Source organism: Mytilus galloprovincialis, chromosome 1 (assembly GCF_965363235.1).
Source record: "Mytilus galloprovincialis chromosome 1, xbMytGall1.hap1.1, whole genome shotgun sequence".
Lineage (NCBI taxonomy): Eukaryota > Metazoa > Mollusca > Bivalvia > Mytilida > Mytilidae > Mytilus > Mytilus galloprovincialis.
Window position 1 is genome coordinate 11112658 of NC_134838.1, and position 20466 is coordinate 11133123.

A 20466-nucleotide genomic window follows, 5' to 3' on the forward strand; every position below is an offset into this window, starting at 1 on the left:
ACTTTCTAGCGACTGTCAATATTTAGAAAGCAGAAAGTAAAAGCACTGTTTTATTTATACGTTTGTGATTTTCAGTACAATAGCAACTAATTAAACTTTATTTTAAAAAGCTTTTTCATAGATATAGGAAGATGTGGTTTGAGTGCCAAAGAGACAACTCTCCATCCAAATAACAATTTATAAAAGGAACAGCTTATTTTGCCCCAAATCTGTCAAATTTCACTTCTGACATCACTTTCAAATTTGTCACTAATGCTTAGCTGATGCTCACATTTCCTGACAAGCCTATCTTTTTGATGCTTCAAGAATTGATATTAAGTCAATTATTTCTTTTACTTTTCAGATAAAACAGAATTTTCCACAAGTGAATGGGAAGGAATGTATTCCTGCGACAATAAACAACACAGTTACCAAATTTTCTTGAATGCCACGAAACCTAAAGATACATTGAATATTGATGCAACTGTTTCTTTTAGAAACAACACAGTCAAAGTTTCTGGGACATATTCAAGTTGGAGTAAGGCATTAGCTTTGCAAGTGGACACATCACTTTTATATGAAGGTCATAATTTAACTAAGATTTCCTTAGAAACCAGAGAAATTAGTACATCGGGTATGATTGGACAGTTATCATTATATAAAGCAGATGGCGGAAAATTGACCTGTTTTGTTGATCCTCTGAATTTAAAAAAAGGTATGATAATATAATATTTAGCATGGAAATGGGAAATATGTCAAAGAGCCAACAACCCGACCAAAGAGCAGACAATAGCCACCAATGGGTATTCAACGCAGCAAAACAATCCTGCACCCAGAGGTGGTCCTCAACTGGTCGCTCAATACAATTGTGTACTAGTTCAGTGAAAATTACCGTCACACTAAACCCCAAAACATTTAAATGAACTAAAATTAATAGACATACAAGAATTAAAAAGGCCAGACTCCTGACTTGTGACAGAAGCAAAAGTGCAGCAGCAGGGTTAAACATGCTATGTGAGATCTCAACCCCCCCCCCCCTCTATAGCTTTTTTTTTACCAATTACTGATTTGATTCTATTATATCAATCTTTAACAAAAGTTGTTTCCCTTTGCTAATTGTAGACTGGTATCTGATTGGAAAAACTTTGTTGCTTCGTTGCAAAACATGATAAGTTGATAGTTATATTTAGGTGTTTATAAAAGATTTCACATATTATGAAGAGATGAATCCCTTATTCATTGGCAATGACAATTTATGTTCCTGCTTTAGGAAACAGCTCATATAAATGGATCTCTAATTACAGAATATACATATTATTGTTTCCATTTTTGTTAAAAAAAAGATATTCTATAACTAATTTTCAGTATTTCAAAGATTGGAAATTCATCTGATACCATATGATTAAAAAAATGTAAAGTTTGTGAACAATGCTTATTTTTTTTCATTTCAGCGTATTTTGACGGATGTGATTTTAAAGGAACATGTGTGAGATATGGAAAGAGTAAACAAAACTATTATTGCTGTTGTAATGATGGTAATGTATTATATTCACAAAACCAATATTTTAGTTTACATCCAAACAAGTTAGTTAAATTCATAAAAGATTTTCTTAATTTAACAGATGGTTTTCCTAAATCATGTATCATTCTTGTGCAATACTGTGGATTCATTCATTTTCGTGATTACCAATTTTTTTGTGGATTGAATAACATTTTCTTTTTTGTCTATATTTGATTTCGTGGTTTTGCCAAAGTCTGCATACATTTAAATATAAAATTTGTACTTCGTTAGACATTGAAATTTGTAACCATGAAATCAACGAAAACTGCTATCCAACCAATAATAATTAATCCACGGTATAACATGCAACACAACTTTTGATTGATATATTTGCAGTCAATTCAATGGTAGACATTATGAGTCATTGAGGACAAGCTTAATTACATTTGATATTTCTGGGATATTTTCAGTTTTATTTTAAACATTTTATTTCATTAAAAGTACAACTTTCGAAGAGTTTCAACATCTATTGCTTCAATTATCTGCTTCACATCTTAGACTGTATTAACAGAACATAGTGTCATAAATATATTTTGTTTTTGCAGGAACCATTGGTACAAGTTGTACAAAGACAACAACTCCAGTGGCAACAACAACACATACCATATTAACAACAAAATCTACTCAAAGACCAACCACAACTTCAATTGAATCAACAACTACAGAAGATACTACTCCAATTCAAACAACGATAGCTTCAACTTCAACTCCAAAACCAACCACGCAAATACCAACAACTGAACCTACTACATCACCAACAACTACACAGACAACTACTCTGCCAACGACTAAACCTACCACCATACAGACAACTACACCAAAACTAAACACCACTCCAACAACTACTGTTACTACGACTGAAACAACCACACAGACTGAAACTACATCAGAACCATCTACTACCTCTGAACCTAGAACTACACATGAACCAACAACTCCTTCTGAACCAACAACTACCTCTGAACCTAGCACTACACCAGAACAAACAACAGAACCACCAACAATGATGCCTACAACTACCCCAACAACTACTACTGCATCTACTACAGTTACAACTCGGCCAACAACTGTGAGGACAACTTTAAGACCAACTACACCAAAAACAACAACTCCAACAACAACTACTCCAAAGCCAACAACTGTGTTGACAACTACACAAAAACCAACAACTTTAATGACAACAACACCAACTACACTGAAACCAACAACTCCTGTTACAGTGTCCTTGTCAGATCCTTTTACGTTAAACTTGCTCATGGTTTCAGTTGAGTTAGATGGTTTAACTGTGGTGAATACACTACTGAACTCATGGATCATTGAAAATAAAGGTAAATGAATCTTCAAACTTTCTTCGTTATTTTCTGTATTTTTACTCTCATTTACTTAGATCATTGATAATTCTAGTTTCATTTAGTACTTACTGTATAACATTTTTTTTCTTAGACTTTCAACATAGATTCAAATATACCGGTCATATCTAGTTTTGTTTTCTTGGAATTTGGAGATACCAGTGTTAATACATATATAAGTGTAAATGTGCTGTAATATTTCAATGCTTTTATTTTAATGAAAAACAATTATGGTTAATTTGAAGTCTCTAACACAACAGGGAGATAACTCTGTAAAGTCAGCTAAACGTGTTAAGGGAATATTAAGCTTCTCAATGATGAAAATTCATGTTTGTCAAACTGCTATATAACCAGTGTAATTTTTCTGATAAATTGGTTGGTTCAAATTTTTTGAAATTTTTATAATTTTGTCAAAGGGTCAAAGAAAATACTTTGCTAAAATTTTATAAAAATTAAACGAGCCAAATTAATTTTAGTAAAGGTGTTTGGTGCCACCTTTTAATAGATCTCCAAATTTGTCAAATTTATAAACTTTGTGATTTTTAAAATCTTTATGGCCAAAAATATACCCTTTTTATACCTTCTTACTTAAACGTCTACTTACATTGGTGTTTATAGGTATCTTATTTAATGATTTTAACTTGATATTCCAGGACTGCTGAATTTAACAAAAAACAACACAGAAATAGACATTGGAGACTATGATGAAACCATTGCTGAAGGGTAAGTTATACTGGAGGTATTTTTTGCAGACTTAACTTTTATTTTCAAAAATATTTGCTGTGTTGCAGGTGATAACATTAACTTGAATGAGGCCAAAATCCTTCACAATCAATATACCTTTTATGAAGGATTTTGCATGCTTTAAGTGGACATTCTGTATGTAAGTGCCTGTCCCAGGACAGGCTATCGTTTCACAAAGAATCGTACGACAATCTTAGATCGTCAAATCGTAAGTTTTTGACCGTTTCATAAACAATCGTAAATCGAAATTTATCGCAAGTTTGATCGTAAACTTACGATTCTTAACAGGCAGTCGTAAGTCAAATCGTAGGGATTTTACCTGTCGAAAATTTGTTAAAATCAACAACATTACATTATCTTAAAGAAAAATAAGTATCATTGGATCATTAGAATACATGTATTTATGTAATATTGTCCAATCATAAGTAACTGAAACTTTAAATTTCTGAAATAATCGTATTTCTCAGATCATTTGTCCAAATATTTGACCATAAAAACATAGAAGTGAGTGAGCTAGCACAGCACTATATTTAAGTCTAACAATATAAGGAGGGGATCGGTACGTCATGCCACGGTGCATGTACATAACTGTGTACTAAAGTACAGCAAAAAAAAAAAAAAAAATAATTATAAAAGCTTATTTACTAGTTCTACAGCATTTATCACTCATGTTTTACACGGACTTTATGAAGATAACAATAAATACATATGTCAAGCTTTTTAATTACAATCCAAATTAAGACCCTCTCTAGTCTTTAATCCCCCATTTTCTCATCTATCAATGCATGTCCTGTGGTTATACACTACAGAGGAGGACGATGCTCTTTATTGATAGACAAATAATAGTCCAAAAATTGAGAAAACAATCATTTATAAGTACATGAATGTATTGGTATGAATCCATAGTTTCAATGTTATTTACTAATTACACCAGTTGCCATGCGCTCTATCAGGTTCGCGTTTTTTTTAGGTATAAAATGTATGCTTCAACCCCATACTCAATACCAGCTTGGAATTTTCTAATAATTGTAGGTTTGAAAACTATGATAATTCACTTTACCATTATGGGATTGTTTATGTCTATAAATATACTTATCAAATTTCATTTTCAAATTAAGAATATTGTAGGAATCCTAAATTTTCAAATCCTAAATATGTTTAATTTATTCATTTTCAATTTTATTTTTTTTAGGTGACGAGATTCTTATTTTTAAGTATTAAAGTGGATGGAAGGAAACATTAGAATTTCTTTGATTTTTCAAGTTCCCACCTTGATGAAAGAAAATATATTCAACTATCTTTCAAATACAAAATAAAATTCCTTCACTCCATTTCAGCTTCAGAAAAATATACTCTCCACGAAGTCAAGATCTTGTTGAAAGTTAGAATTTGGGGTCTTAAAGTCATAATAAACGAGTGACCGGGGAAAAATAATGGTATTCCAATTTTTGAACCAATGCATACAACCGTCATAAACTTAGTCTTCTGTGCACGATTTTATCATTTTTTTCGCATAAATTTCGTATAATCGTCATTTTTTTTCAATCGGTCAGTGTTGTTGTGAAAATATGGCAGTTAATTAAAGTTCGTGTTTTGAAGCTGAAGTTTAGCGATTGTCCCCTGTTTGTCAACAATCAACAACAAGCATGAATATTGAGCATGTGTTTAACATGTACGATCAGATAATAGTTTATTTTAAGAACATTCATGCGTATTGCAATCACCGGATTTTTACGAGATGGGTCACACTGAGGTTACTTTGCATACGGAAAATATGTCGGGCATTTGCTGAAAGAATTGTTTTAAGAAAAAAGTATATGTACATAAGTTTTATAATGAAAACTATCCATTGAGTTATAAAAAAAAGCATATGCATTATTTTTTTTTTAATTTGAGGTTTCTTATGACTTTAAGAAATGAGCCTGAGCGAAATTATTTTCTCTGTGTCAAAATATTACAATTTTTTATTGTATAGGCAGCGCACGGTATGTTGTCTCTTGAGTATGCATCTCCACGTAAACAATAGTGTGTTCATTGTATACAGAATTGCTAAAATATTTTGAAAACATTTCATTGCCCCTTCCCCCTCCCGCTGAAAAGAATTAAATACAAGTTTGATAGTCCTCCTTAATTCCCAAAATTTTACAAAGCCCCTTGATTTCCTTCCACTCGCACTTCGGTTACAGATCACGGGTGTCATTCGAATTATTATTGAGAGAAATGATCGTGAAAGAATACCCAACGGTGGTCAAGAATTTTGGTTCGGGATTGTGAATGTATCTAATTGAAATTTTACTTTTAAATCTGTGAAAAATCTTTTGTTTTTTTCTAAATACGGAATAAATTCGGGAAAAAAATATGTCTGTAATAATAAACTTTCTCAATGACACTGTGCAATTGGATAAATAAAATATGCAGTACTTTAGGAGAAAAAACAAAAGGCGCAACACAGGTCTATGGGATTTATTTAAATATGAACACATTTTGAGCCTATAATGACTACATTTCAAAATATAGTTATATACTTGAAACTGAATCTTTAGTGTGACCGATTAAACAATGAAATAAAAGTTGTTTTCCCTTGAAACCGTTTATTGTGTCTTTAAAAACACTGAATTTTGTTGATTTTTTATAAAAATTGACAGTGAAAGATTGGGTAACGTTTTATCTCGTTTGTGAAAGACAATGCGTGACCAGAAAAACGCAGGACGTGTGTGGGTCTGTGTGTGTGTTTTTTTTTTATACCGGTGATATATAGCCATTCTCCCCCCATGCATGGGAGATAAGTATACACATTACGTTAAGGAAAGCAACGACAACCTACATTTTTTTAGACTAAAAAATACTCTCCGAATATTATATCTGTAATTATAACAAGTTTTCGTTAAAATAATCAACTTTCTAGTCTGTATCTCGAAAAAGGCTATCATTGTCGTCTATGAGGAAATTAAATTATTTATTATAATCTATAGTTGCTCACATTCGACAAATGTTACGACATAAGTGTTAAAGTACAAATTAAAGTACACTCGTCATGTATGAACAAAACTTTTGAAGGTCTCCACCTGTATACAAGGATTTACTTACTATAAAAATCCTTGACCGAGACAAAATGCGTAATTATCATTTTTTAAAAGAATTAATATATGGCGAAGATGTATGGGATTATAAGACAAATATAATGATGAAATAGTTCTCAATACAACAAATGATATATCTCGTATTCCACAAAAGATTGTCGATGATCTTTATGATATAGTTAGTATTGATATTGATTTATTGCTGATGTTTAACGCCACGTTTCTCTATCTTTGACAGTTTTCTTCTAGTTTAGTATATTTACCACATGTATCTGCTAGCATCCGTATAATTCGAAAATGCTCAAATTAGAATATAAAAACAATTGCTAAAAAGTTTGCACTAGCTTAAGTGTGTGTAATACTTAAAGAGCATATGGTCCGAGAACACAGTTATTTCGTAAAGTATTTCTTTTAGAAAATAAATGAAAATTAAATAATTGACCCCTGCGCTTTCTCAATTATAATTTACAGTGTGTTTTACTATGTTTGAGACAAATTATATCAAAACTATAGAAACTTCATCGACTCTTACCCCAAATATGGACAATTTTATGTTAAGGGGGTCTTGAAAACTTTTCGCAGCTTCCGAAATGCTAATTTTAAACCTTTTTCAGCTGAACAAAATCTCTTCTTTACTTCAGGACTTAATTTTTGTTTACAGTGTAATTGCTATTTGAGGCATAAAACATGAAGAAATAAATTTGGAAGGAGTATAAAAATAAATGGCAACCAACACACAGTCCACACTAGGGACTATGTCATTGTTCCCGTACCATATTGATGTATAAATGTTCTATTCACCTTTATCATCCCCATTATACATGTTACGAACAAAATAACATTTCCAGTTTTAATTGTATATGCAACAAATACAAAGGTGTCATGATTTCCGACAGTTATAACATGAAAAATTAAATGAAAATGGCGACGGGTCTGAAAAAAACACCCGACCCTTAGCGCAACTTGTGGTTTTACCAAGATTTCCATACTAGTAATCAGTGTTCAATGAAATGTCTGTTTCAAGTGTGTGTGATGTTAAATTATTGGTTTTAGAAGTGCGAGCAGGGATTGGATATGGATACATATGCATAAACCGGTTCTTGTTAATGCATCGATTTATTAATTCAACATTAATGATTGGAAACAAATTGCTGACTGGTCCTGAAATTATTATTAGGATAAAAAATATATGAAGGTCTAAATGGAGTTTATAGAATAGAGAAATAAGGGGCTAACATTAAAGAAAATGGATAATAAAAATTAAAAAAACGAGAAAAAAGCCAAATTATAATAAGGATAGCGAATAACGTGCAGAATAGAGAATAATGAGCAAAATTTATAAAGTCTTAAAAGATTATAGAAAAATTATTTAACAAATTAAATAATACATATTACAAGAAAACCACAACCCTGTTATGTTCTTGATAACTCATTTTAGAGTAACACTGAATTCACGATCAAAGCGCAATCGTAAAGAAATTGAGACAAAGGGGTGTGCATCAGCAGGATTTAATTACGATTCGTCCTTTACATATACACAAATAAAAAAAAAGCATGACCCAAATGAATTACTATTTCAAAATACGATGGTATGAATGTTCTTCCTGGTTTTGAAAGAACTATTCTTTTTATAGACATGAACGCGGCTGTCAAAGAGAGCACCCCTTTTCCATTAAAATCGTAAGTCTACGTTACGTTTACGTTACGTTTGCGATCACCTTTGTGAAACACTCGTAGGTAAAATCTTACGCTTAACGTAAGTTTAATCGTAAACGTAAGTCGTACGAATCTTTGTGAAACCATAGCCAGGAGCCTGTAATTTCAGTGTTGGAATATTAGTGATAATAGAATTGGAATAATTTTAAAATGTTTTCATATATGATGTCCAATCTTTTATTCTGAAATCAAATTTTTACATGCTTATATTTTGTAGATTGCCAGTTACAGTCATTAGATATAAAGTGAAAGTAAAATCATCTGTTATAAACACTGTATCAGCAAGACGACCCAATGACAACACTTTAATACAACAGCTTAAGATCCAGTACAGTACAAACCAAATATTACTGTATACAGGATCAGGGCCTTTCTTTCAATTGAAAGATAGTCTAAAGTTTTATGTAAAGGGTCCAGGGCCAGTTGAAAGTCAGATAAAACACATGGAGGAGGCTATTGTGTCAGCTCATAACAATACTTGTGGTAAGAATGGTAGATCATCTGGTATTGAATTAAGATTTTCAAATGGTTTAAATCTATCTAACCATCTAAACAGACTTGTTTCTAGAAGAGTAACTATTTTCTGGATAGTTTCAATAGCTGCATTATACAGTTATACTTTAAATGACAACTTATGATTTAATATCCAAGGTGCCATTTCCAGAACAGTATTAGTACAACAAATTACAAAAGTTTTTATATTAATTATTAAGAGTCTGCTGCTTACTTTTACATTTGATAAAGTATCATTTAATGATGAATTCAAGGAATTTTATTATTTTAGAGAGTAATGGGAAATGTGAAGTTACTAAAGAAACCAGAGCTGTTATTAGAATGAGAGAAGAATATGTTGGAGATGATGGGTAAATATATTATACTGACAAGACCATGCTCTAATGATTAAGGGATGGCATTATAGTTATACTTAACAATATTTTAATCTGGAACTTTATATTAAACAGATGTATTTAAGTTGTGCCTCTGTTATTATGGAAAATATTCATATTTTTCATCATTGTCCTCGAACATAAGCAATTTTTCAAGATATATTTTTACATGCTGTACACCTATGATATTAGGGGGAGTCACATTGCCTTGTGGTCTGTACATTCATTAGTTTCTATGTCCATCTCTTTATCCATCAGGTTAAAGTTTTTATAGGTATGCAACCTTGACAAATAAAATTTTATGCTCTATAAGTCTTTATTCAAGACAGTTACATTTGATAAGAAAAAAGGATACATCTGTCTATGACCAAACTAACCTTATACAGTTGCTTATTATTATGCAAACTAATGACAAGTTAATCTTATTAACAGGTTGGAAATAACAGAAATCACCTACTACATTGAGATCTTTGGTGCAGTAGTTCTCCCTACAAACTACAGTGATGTTTCATCAGATAATTATACAGAGGCTTTTAAAGCAGCTGGTATACATACTGTTGTTTACAGAGGACTTAAAACACTTAGATACAGGTTCCACTATACACTTTATATTGATGGTAAAGTGAGACCTGAAGATGAGAAGGACTTTAAGGCTGCAATAGAAAATACTTGGTTCACAACATTCCCAGGTTCGCAACTTAGTTATTGAATGTACTTTACTTATAGTCAGTTTTACTGTACCACAACCCTAGGTAGCAACTGGATGTTTCTTTTATGCCATGTCCTTTACATAAAGTCAGCTTTAACATCTCCAATAAATGTATAGTCATAATTTGTTAAATATTTGAATTGCAGAAAATGCTGTCGATTCACAAAAAAAAATTCAACAAGTTTTTGAATATAGGTTTTAACAGTTTTTGTGTGCATGCCTTGGAAATTTATATTGTGACACACTAGAATTCATGATTCACATTTACTTTTAAAAGAAACCAACAAAAATGTGAACCCGACAAATGATAATGAATACACAATATTTCATGGACTTTAATTAAATGTGATTTTATTTATCTACAGGATATTACACTGGATGTAAAGACTGTTTTGTCCAGATTGTAAGACAAGAAAAGTATCTAACAGATAAAGGGTGAGGTTTGATTCAAAATTAAGGTCCCATACTTTTCTTTAGAAGTTTATAATTAGATATTTAAAAAATAATATCTTCATTTGTAGTTACAAGGAAAATGTATGTTGATTTAAAAAATATCCTTATCAAGTCTGCCTTTTGATTTTCAGAGTTTTTTTTTAATCTTTAAAGGATACATGAATATTTATTTTGCAGGAATCAAATTAATCTTTTTGTTTCATATTTAATAATAATGAGAGAAGTTGAATTATAAATGTTACATTCTAAATACATTCTCAGTTGCTAAAAAGTGTAAAGTTGCTGTTTCAGCTTATGTAATATAACAAAAGGCATTGGTTTAAATGTGTAAAAATATTTGGGTAAATCCAATGAAAAAACAACTCAACAAATCAACCAAAATAGGTATGTAAGTTTTATGAGGTAACTGCACAAAGTTAGATTCACCATAGTCACAGTTCAGATTGATTGGTTGATGGCTTCTTGTTTGTTTATGTCCAGTGAGTTTCATTTGATTTTGTTTTATGCATTCAATACATCTGAAAAGCAAAGAATATTCTAAAAAAATATATGATAATTCTTTTTTAGAAATGAAGTAACAGCCTTGATATACTACTTTTACTTCCATTCAATTCTTCAAGTACCACTAGATTTCATCCCTCCCAACAACACACTAATGGTAGATAATACACATGTGAGAGGGGTAGACAACAGTACATACATCCTATACACATCAGATGTGTATTCTAGATATAGAAACAGCTTCAGTTTGTTATTAGAAGGAGAAGAGGACATCCCTACTACATCTATAACAGATAATCTACAGGCAGCTTTCTTAAATTATAGTGATTGTAAGTATGCTTCATTTAATAGGAGTATTGATCATAATAAATGGTAAAAGGACAAAGAAAAAGAAATAAAGTTTTTTTTCAAAATACTTTCAGTTTGGTGGAAGTAGAAACATTCAATGCTTATACCTACTGAATTCTTGTACCTACTGAATTATTTAAAATGGATAAATAAGAAGGTCTAATTTTGACATGGAAACTTCTATCATAAATAGATTTTAGAAATAATTAGTTGAAAACATTGTTTTGTAAGTCTATAATTAATAGCTCTGTTTTCCAACAACAAGTTAGTGCACAATAACTTTGTCTTAGAAGACAAAGCTATAAAATATACATCTACAAAACAATGGTTTGAACTATTTATTTATAAAATCTATTTATGATAGAAGTTAGCATGTCAAAATTAGACCTTCTTATTCAGTGACTCATATTATAGTAAGTCATTTTTGTGTTTGAAACAAATGACAAAGATATCAACTAACTGGATCTGGATGGTAAGTATTACTTTTGATTTCACAGTACTCACTTCATACTAACAACATTTCACTTAAGCAATCTGCTAAAACATTTTACCAGTTGATCAGTTAGTTGGAGAAGAAATCTAACTGCAATTTGGTAAACTGTTTTGGCCATTGCTATTGTGATACCCCAAAGGTCACTGGATAAGCACTGTAACAGTTTGTCAACCTGTAAAAGAATTTTATATACTGATGCGTACCCGGTATATATACAAAATAAGAGATGTCCAAGAAATCAATGTGTATGTGTGGAATAGAGTCAAAATATACTTCTTTATACCAAAGACATAAATAATAATATTTATAAAATATATATGATACTTAAAGCTGCTGTCCAAAACCACAATTACCCATGCAATTTATATATTAAGGCCTCTCAGCCCTGGCATTCACACAAGCAAATGTTAATAATGGTACAGTCATAATAAAGATACTAAATTTCATAATTCCTCTCCTTTACAGCTTCAAAGACTATTAAAGTTGTTCTGAAAACTACAGAAAACCTTATTGATGACCAAGGGTAAGCTTTATTATGATTTTTATACATGCATTCCGCTTTTAAATGGAAGAAAAAATGGGATCAGCTAATTATTGTATACAGCAGAATGTCCACACTGCTTTCAATATACCATTTTTAATTGTTCCCATATGGACTAACTTATATTACACCATCCTGAAAATCTGTTTTGAGAAATTATAATGGAAAAAAATAGTTTATACAAGGAATTTATAAAAAAAGAAGAAGAAAAAAACCCCAGTAATGTGAATAATCCTTCCCTTCAAAATGTATTTGAACTTTTGCATTCTATAGTCAAAATCTTCATTAGATTTAATGACTGTCTGCACTTGAAAGCAACAGTTTAATATGAAGAGCATAACATTGATTTGTATTTCTTTCAGTGATCTAATAACAGATTTAGTATTTTTCCTGATGAGAGATGGAGAAATAATTGATGCTAGAATAACTGACACGCCATCATTAACCTGGCTTCGCGACTGGTTTGTAATGCAAAAAGTACTGAAGGAGAGTGGAAAGCACTACATGGTTTATAATAAGAAAGGCAGGGACATATTTAGGATGGACCAAAGCTGGCGTATAAATGTTGAAGGCTTTGTTATGATGTCAGACATGAAGACCATTGAACTGTTACTGATAGATTCAGTTAATGTTACTATTGAGAGTAAGTAGGATAATGTAGGAAAACATATGATTCATAAGGGCATTGTCAAATGTGTATGGAAAGATATTTGGTCTTTGGAATCAAAGTTGTCTAATATATCAATTCTTGTCACTAGTCCATAGTTTAGTTTTATCAAATCCTACTCCACAGTTGTTTCCAACCAACAAAACTTTGGATAAGTTCTATAAGAAAAAACATTTGAAATGGGAGTTACCATTTTCATTAGGTGAACTTTTAAAAGTATAGCACCCTTAATTCTTATGGCTTGTAAGAAATATCACTCTCTAAAATCACAAAGGAATAGAATCATACCTTAAAATAAGCAAAAAAACAATGCCATCAGTTCACTTTGAGCACGTCCCTTTTAACGTGTGTTGAAGGATATATGAGCTTGCTAACGTAATAGATCTTTCTTTATCAAATTGCTTATACCTTGATATCATATTTTTGTTTTATTAGCAGCCAATGTTGAGGTACAGATATTAAAGGCCAGAATATTCATGGAAAAGAATAGCAGGTAAATAACTTATTTAAATGGTTTGTGATTAAAAACTAAGGGCTGTGAGTTCTCTGCACTACATTAAATTTAACGCCACCAACCAAGTTACCTGATTTAACTTTAACAACAATTAACATTTAGCACAACAAAATTGATCATCATTTAGTACCTACCACTAACTACATACCAATGAGGCTAATTTATCAACTAGTCAGCAGATTAGCTGCAGTGGAGAGGGCATTAAGTATTACCTTTGTCTGTCCGTCTGAACATCTTTCTGTACATCCGTTTGTACGTCAGTCTACGTACATCCCAAAATTTGTTTCCGTTCTCTAACTTCAACCAAATGTTATACACAATGCTTATTACCCTGTTCAAATTTTGGTGGAGTCACTTTTACGTTCTTGAGTTATACCCCATTATAATGTTATATGGAAGCAAGGTCATCATCTGTGTCCCTTGAAAACTTTCTCCATTTATTTATATATCAATCACTGTATTTTAACCCTATGCTATCCCTGCTTGGTTGATAATACTCACATATCATATGATATTATTTAACATTTTTACTTTTTTAACAGGAAACTAATGACAGCTTTTTACTATGTATGGAGAGTTAATGATGCTGTACAGGAAGAATCACTGACCAGCACGCTAATCAGAGAGAACAGCATTGTTTACATAAGGAAACACCTTTCTATGTTGAATTACACATTGTATGACTCGAACACATCAGAGTCTACACTGTTTATGGACTATCACTTTGAGTTATACTTCAAGATGGAATTATCATCGATCGAATTGTTGGCAAATTTTTCATCACAGCTTATAACTGCCTTACAGGCAAAATGGAAGGGTATGACCATAATTTTATGTTAAGTTTTTACATAAAAACTGAAATTTTATTATCTTTTGTTGATGCTAATGTATCTTATTAAATGAAAACATTTTTGATATAGACTTATAAGGTTCTAGAAAAAGAACATGGTCAAAAAATTCAAAATTTAGAAACAATGAAAACAGATAGTTGATGTAGATGTATTATTCATAAGCATAAAGACACACATTTACCTAATTGTTCCACATTTATTGTTTCATATTCAGGTTATACAGGACAAGGTTTAGAAGTACATGTAGCATTCCAGGAGAAAGTCTACATTGACAGTAATCAAACGTAAGTATAGTAGACAAAAACCATGTGGTCAGATGTCTTCATGTATCATTAATTATTGTTTGTTAGTTACATAATGTCCAGAATCCACAAAGCATGCACAGTGACAAGTTTGCATTAAATCAGTAAGTAGTATTTGATAAGTGGGTTACTAGCAGTAAAATCTTTGGGAGAATGCTTGACTGTCATTGGATGACAGGGTTCAAAAACCCCCAGATTACAATTTTTCTTTATATTGAAAGTGGCCCATTCTTCATGTTATACCCTCAATCTAAAATTGCTAGAACTGTTTGGATCTTTGTGATACATACTTCTTGTTTATGGTTACTTTAAATTTTTCCACATATAGACCAATTATTTTTGTCTCTCTTTTCTTAAACTATTTAATGGACAGAATTACTTCATATTTGGTCAGCAGCTTGACTGATGAGTTCGGCTCTTATTTGCTCTGTCTGAGACGTACTTCCAGTTTGCAGAAACTTTGAATTAAGTGTTGGGGTTAGCTAAGCACAAGATCATGAATATTCTTTTTTTTTCAGAGAAGCATGGCGAGTGGTATTTTTCTTGACTGACACTGATGTAACTAATGGAAACAGAACAGTAGTAATTAAATCAGAGTTTTCCAAACCAATAACCGAGTTGTTATTGTACCAGACGTTACCATGGACTGGTTTGAATGAATTGAAGTATAAACTTTACACTGAAGCCAGATCACAGAGGATCCTGTATAAAAATCAACATTTTAATATGCTATTATCAAGAGAGGTGTCCGTGTTTGATTGGAAACATATTGAAACTGATCTCAGAGTGATATGGTGCAAACATCTAGGTATAGTTAACTAAGATTAAATTTTGTAACACATAGGTTTTAACTTTATTTCATGTTTTTTTATCGAAATGGTTTACTTGTTATTCCTAAAAACAATCTCTAATGACTGAAACACTTCTTCTTTAAATGTGATTAAATCATGAAAATTGAAATATCTAAGATGTTTACCTGAAAATTATTACTAGATTTATTTCACTTGACTGGGCGGGATTTAAGAAGTTTGCTTATTTAAGACCAGTCCATCTATAGATAGGAGTTTTGGGATAAACTCATCAATGAAGTGTCAAGTTGTTCGTCCAATATCATACACTCAAATGTTTTATATAACGATTGGTGACACTGATAGGTGATTAGATTTCAATAACAGTTATAACAGCAATCATCCTTATCACACACATCTTCAAATAGACTGTCCTTATGCAAATCAAAACATAAGCTCCACCCAATCTGTTGAAATAACATTGGTGATACAAGACCCATAGGAAAAAAGCAGACATTTAATTATATATATTTATTTTAAGAATGCTTTATTCCTATTCAAACTGATAGCAGATAAAATTGTTCTATCAAAAGTATAGAGTGAATTTCATTCTTTGGATATTGACAGGAAAAAAGGACTCGCGTCTTAATCCCAAAAACAAAAAATTTAATAGCGAGAAAATTATTTAAAAATATGGAAACTCCTAGCTAGTATAAAAATGTATTGTTGAAGCAGGTGTTAATATGGAATTTAGCAGTATGGGCTGTTATATAACTTAATCCCTGTTACTTTGATGTATATACTCATGTATCCCAACTACCTCAGTTTACTTCAAATAAATATGTCTAATGAATTAAAAGTGTCCATTTTATTTTATTTTTATTTTTTACATTGCAGGATGTAAAGATAACACTAGTATTTCTATTACAATAACAGAGCAGGAGAAATATGTGGACATTTCTGGGTAAAATTATATTTTGTTATTATATTCAAATATGCAACTACCAGAATTATAGTACTGTGGATTCATTTATTTTCGTGGGTACCAATTTTCGTGGATTAAGAAAAACTTGCATATTCGTGGATATTTAATTTCGTGGTTTTGCTGAAGTCTGCATACAAACCTATAGAAAAATTATCATTCGTTGAATATTTAATTTCGTGGTTTGACTGTGCCCACGAAATCCACGAAAATTGGTATCCAACGAATAATAATGAATCCACAGTAACAATTGAAGAATACTTTTAAGTAAAAACCATTTTGAATCCCTGAGAATATAGAGTTAGAAGTTATATTAGTACATGTAATGCATAGTAGCAAATGTTGATTACATAAGTTTAGCCTGTTGTAAATGATATTTTCAAAATAATGTCTGCTATAAAAAAACATCCATATACTATATATATTTACTACAGTAAACTATATATATTCTATAGTATTTGCATCTTGAATTTCCAGATGTAATTTGTGAATCTATTTTTCAGAAACTTTTACTGGAATCTTGTATACTTTGTGATGGAACATGGCAGTGTTATAGATTCTAGACGTTATCATAAAATATCTGTAACCAAGGATATGTTTAAATGGACCAATCAATATGGAGGATTGTATGAGGTTGTTGTTCACAGGCCTGTTACTATGTGGAAGTTTTCATATGGCTTTCATCTCTACACTGACTACCCAGTAACAAGCAATATCAATTATCTAAAAGAAGCTTTACGCAGAGTCTGGTATCTTAAAGGAATAGGTAAACTTGCTTTCAAATGCACCTTATCACTATTTGTCCACCATTACTGGATATCACACAGGTTCCTGTAAAATTTTGACGTCATAAAACAAAATATCTGACGCCACAATGGAAAAGTTATTGTTGTATGTGTCAAAAGTTCAAGCAGTTGGGTCAGCCAGGATTAGCGATAAAGTGTATTACAATGTTTCTTGTAAAAAAATCATTAGGGTGCTACCTCCTTTAACCTAGACTAATAGTTCAACACTAATTGTACTAAAAGATGAGTACTAGTTTACATTCATCATTGACCCTTGACACTTGCTTTTTGAGCTCTGTTGGGTCTAGCTGTTTTGTATTGCTATGTTTTTATACTTCCTTCATACACAGATTTAGTAATTAAGGAAATATTTTCTCTATTCTTCATGTTTAAGGGAAGATAATTTGAAATAATTCCTTCAATATTGCTACATGTTTATGGGATAATAAGTTGCAAACAGGACAGAAATGATATTGGTGAAATTATACAGTTGTGGAACACTAAACTGAGGATGTGCAAACAGGAAAATGATCCCACATGTTAAAGGGAAGAAATTATACTTACTTCAATTTTGCAATTTGCGATAATAATGTATCACAATCACAACTCATTAACATCTAGATGGATATTGATGAAACTAACAAAAAATTTAGCATATAAGAATACTATTTCTGTACATATATTACAAAAGCATCTGTCTTGAAGAAGTCTGAAAACTTGTGTTTTGCTCCATTTTTAGCTCACCTGGCCCGAAGGGCCAAGTGAGCTTTTCTCATCACTTGGCGTCCAGCGTCCGGCGTCCGGCGTCGTCGTCCGTCGTCGTTAACTTTTACAAAAATCTTCTCCTCTGAAACTACTGGTCCAAATTAAACCAAACTTGGCCACAATCATCATTGGGGTATCTAGTTTAAAAAATGTGTGGCGTGACCCGGCCAACCAACCAAGATGGCCGCCATGGCTAAAAATAGAACATAGGGGTAAAATGCTGTTTTTGGCTTATAACTCAAAAACCAAAGCATTTAGAGCAAATCTGACATGGGAGTAAAATTGTTTATCAGGTCAAGATCTATCTGCCCTGAAATTTTCAGATGAATCGAACAACCCATTGTTGGGTTGCTGCCCCTGAATTGGTAATTTTAAGGAAATTTTGCTGTGTTTGGTTATTATCTTGAATATTATTATAGATATAGATAAACTGTAAACAGCAATAATGTTCAGCAAAGTAAGATCTACAAATAAGTCAACATGACCGAAATGGTCAGTTGACCCCTTTAGGAGTTATTGCCCTTTATAGTCAATTTTTAACCATTTTTCGTAAATCTTAGTTATCTTTTACAAAAATCTTCTCCTCTGAAACTACTGGGCCAAATTAAACCAAGCTTGGCCACAATCATCATTGGGGTATCTAGTTAAAAAAATGTGTGGCGTGACCCAGCCAACCAACCAAGATGGCCACCACAGCTAAAAATAGAACATAGGGGTAAAATTCAGTTTTTGGCTTATAACTCAAAAACCAAAGCATTTAAAGTAAATCTGACAGGAAGTAAAATTGTTTATCAGGTCAAGATCTATCTGCCCTGAAATTTTCAGATGAATCGGACAACCCATTGTTGGGTTGCTGCCCCTGAATTGGTAATTTTAAGGAAATTTTGCTGTTTTTGGTTATTATCTTGAATATTATTATAGATAGAGATAAACTGTAAAAAGCAATAAATGTCGGCAAAGTAAGATCTACAAATAAGTCAACATGACCGAAATGGTCAGTTGACCCCTTCAGGAGTTATTGCCCTTTATAGTCAATTTTTAACCATTTTTCGTAAATCTTAGTTATCTTTTACAAAAATCTCCTCTGAAACTAATACTGGGCCAAGTTCATTATAGATAGAGATAATTGTAAGCAGTAAGAATGTTTAGTAAAGTAAGATATACAAACACATCACCATCACCAAAACATAATTTTGTCATGAATCCATCTTCGTCCTAAAGTTTAATATTGACATAGACCAAGGTGAGCGACACAGGCTCTTTAGAGCCTCTAGTTGTGTGTGTTAAATTGTTTATAAAAATATAATTCCACATTTCTTACATGCATATTTAAAAAAAAAAGAATTTTATGATGTTAGATATTTGTTTTAATTTTTCAGTTTCTGAAAATTGCAAGTGTTTACAGATTGACACAGTCCATCAGCGACTTGTTACTGATATTACAGGGTAAGTATGATGTAGGGATCAAATTCAATGTATTATTCAAATGGGGCTGCTCTGTAAATTATTTTTAAGTGTGTTCCAGATAGGTTTGGTAACTCATCATGACATGTTAATTTATTGGACCAAGCATTTGACATTTGTATGTTTTGGTTGGCTAGTTCATAGGTTAAAAGCAGCACAGCTAGCTGAATGCCTCACATACTTAAATAAGCAGTTGTTGTAACTTGAAAAGTTGTAAATTGAGAGGGGTACAATTGGCTGTATTCCTCACATATCTGAAAGTCATTTCCATTTTCCATATTACATGTTGTTCATGTTGTTTAATCAATTGATCTGAGTTCACTTCTTTTTATTACAGGAAAACAATGTGGGAACTGACCTACTTTATCCGCATCAATGGCCGCTTGGTTCACTCTACCACATGGCCTCGTATTGATCCAGCGTTGATTGACATCACTTCACAGAAAACATTTAAGTTCCTAACAAACATCGATACCAAACTGTTTGTCAACCTGATGTCATTCTACTCTAACTACAAGTTGTCTAAGAAAGATATAACCAAAGTGGAAAGGGAGTTAACTACCAAGTTTGTAGATAAAAATGTTGGTAGGTAATGGCTAATGATAAGTTCTGTGATATTGAACAACTTTTATAGATTTCACATTTAAGCCAAATGAAATGTGAGCAATTTTTGATCTGAGAGAATTCCTGAAATAAAATGTATCTTGTTCAGCCATTATACCTTTTAATTTTGCTGATGTATAGTATATTTTTAGTTGATAACTGTTTACTGTACACCAATTTATTTTCGGGGATACTTTATTTCACGTCAAGCCCTTTCTAGCCCATTTTGCCACATATAAGTTTTGCAATTTTTAAATTTGTTTGATGTAGACAACAAGGAAAGATCCAAATTTCACATATTTATGAAGATTATATTCGCAAAAATTTTCTATACATTGATCACTCGTGAAAATTAGTTGGTACAGTAATTAACTTTTGAATATC

The 20466-nt window shown here is 31.7% G+C and overlaps 1 protein-coding gene across 1 annotated transcript in view; it reads left to right on the top strand.

The window, feature by feature from the left end:
* Positions 1–20466, top strand: part of LOC143061858 (uncharacterized) — a 74177-nt gene that overhangs the window by 21249 nt on the left and 32462 nt on the right. The window contains exons 6-24 of the mRNA XM_076233781.1: positions 344–694; positions 1431–1514; positions 2086–2868; positions 3543–3612; positions 8647–8912; positions 9214–9292; positions 9749–10005; positions 10391–10460; positions 11046–11308; positions 12286–12343; positions 12724–13004; positions 13464–13521; positions 14085–14359; positions 14608–14677; positions 15214–15503; positions 16381–16447; positions 16969–17231; positions 19395–19461; positions 19817–20064. Of these exons, the coding sequence (XP_076089896.1) occupies positions 344–694; positions 1431–1514; positions 2086–2868; positions 3543–3612; positions 8647–8912; positions 9214–9292; positions 9749–10005; positions 10391–10460; positions 11046–11308; positions 12286–12343; positions 12724–13004; positions 13464–13521; positions 14085–14359; positions 14608–14677; positions 15214–15503; positions 16381–16447; positions 16969–17231; positions 19395–19461; positions 19817–20064 (3900 nt within the window). The remainder of the gene's footprint in view (positions 1–343; positions 695–1430; positions 1515–2085; positions 2869–3542; positions 3613–8646; positions 8913–9213; positions 9293–9748; positions 10006–10390; positions 10461–11045; positions 11309–12285; positions 12344–12723; positions 13005–13463; positions 13522–14084; positions 14360–14607; positions 14678–15213; positions 15504–16380; positions 16448–16968; positions 17232–19394; positions 19462–19816; positions 20065–20466) is intronic.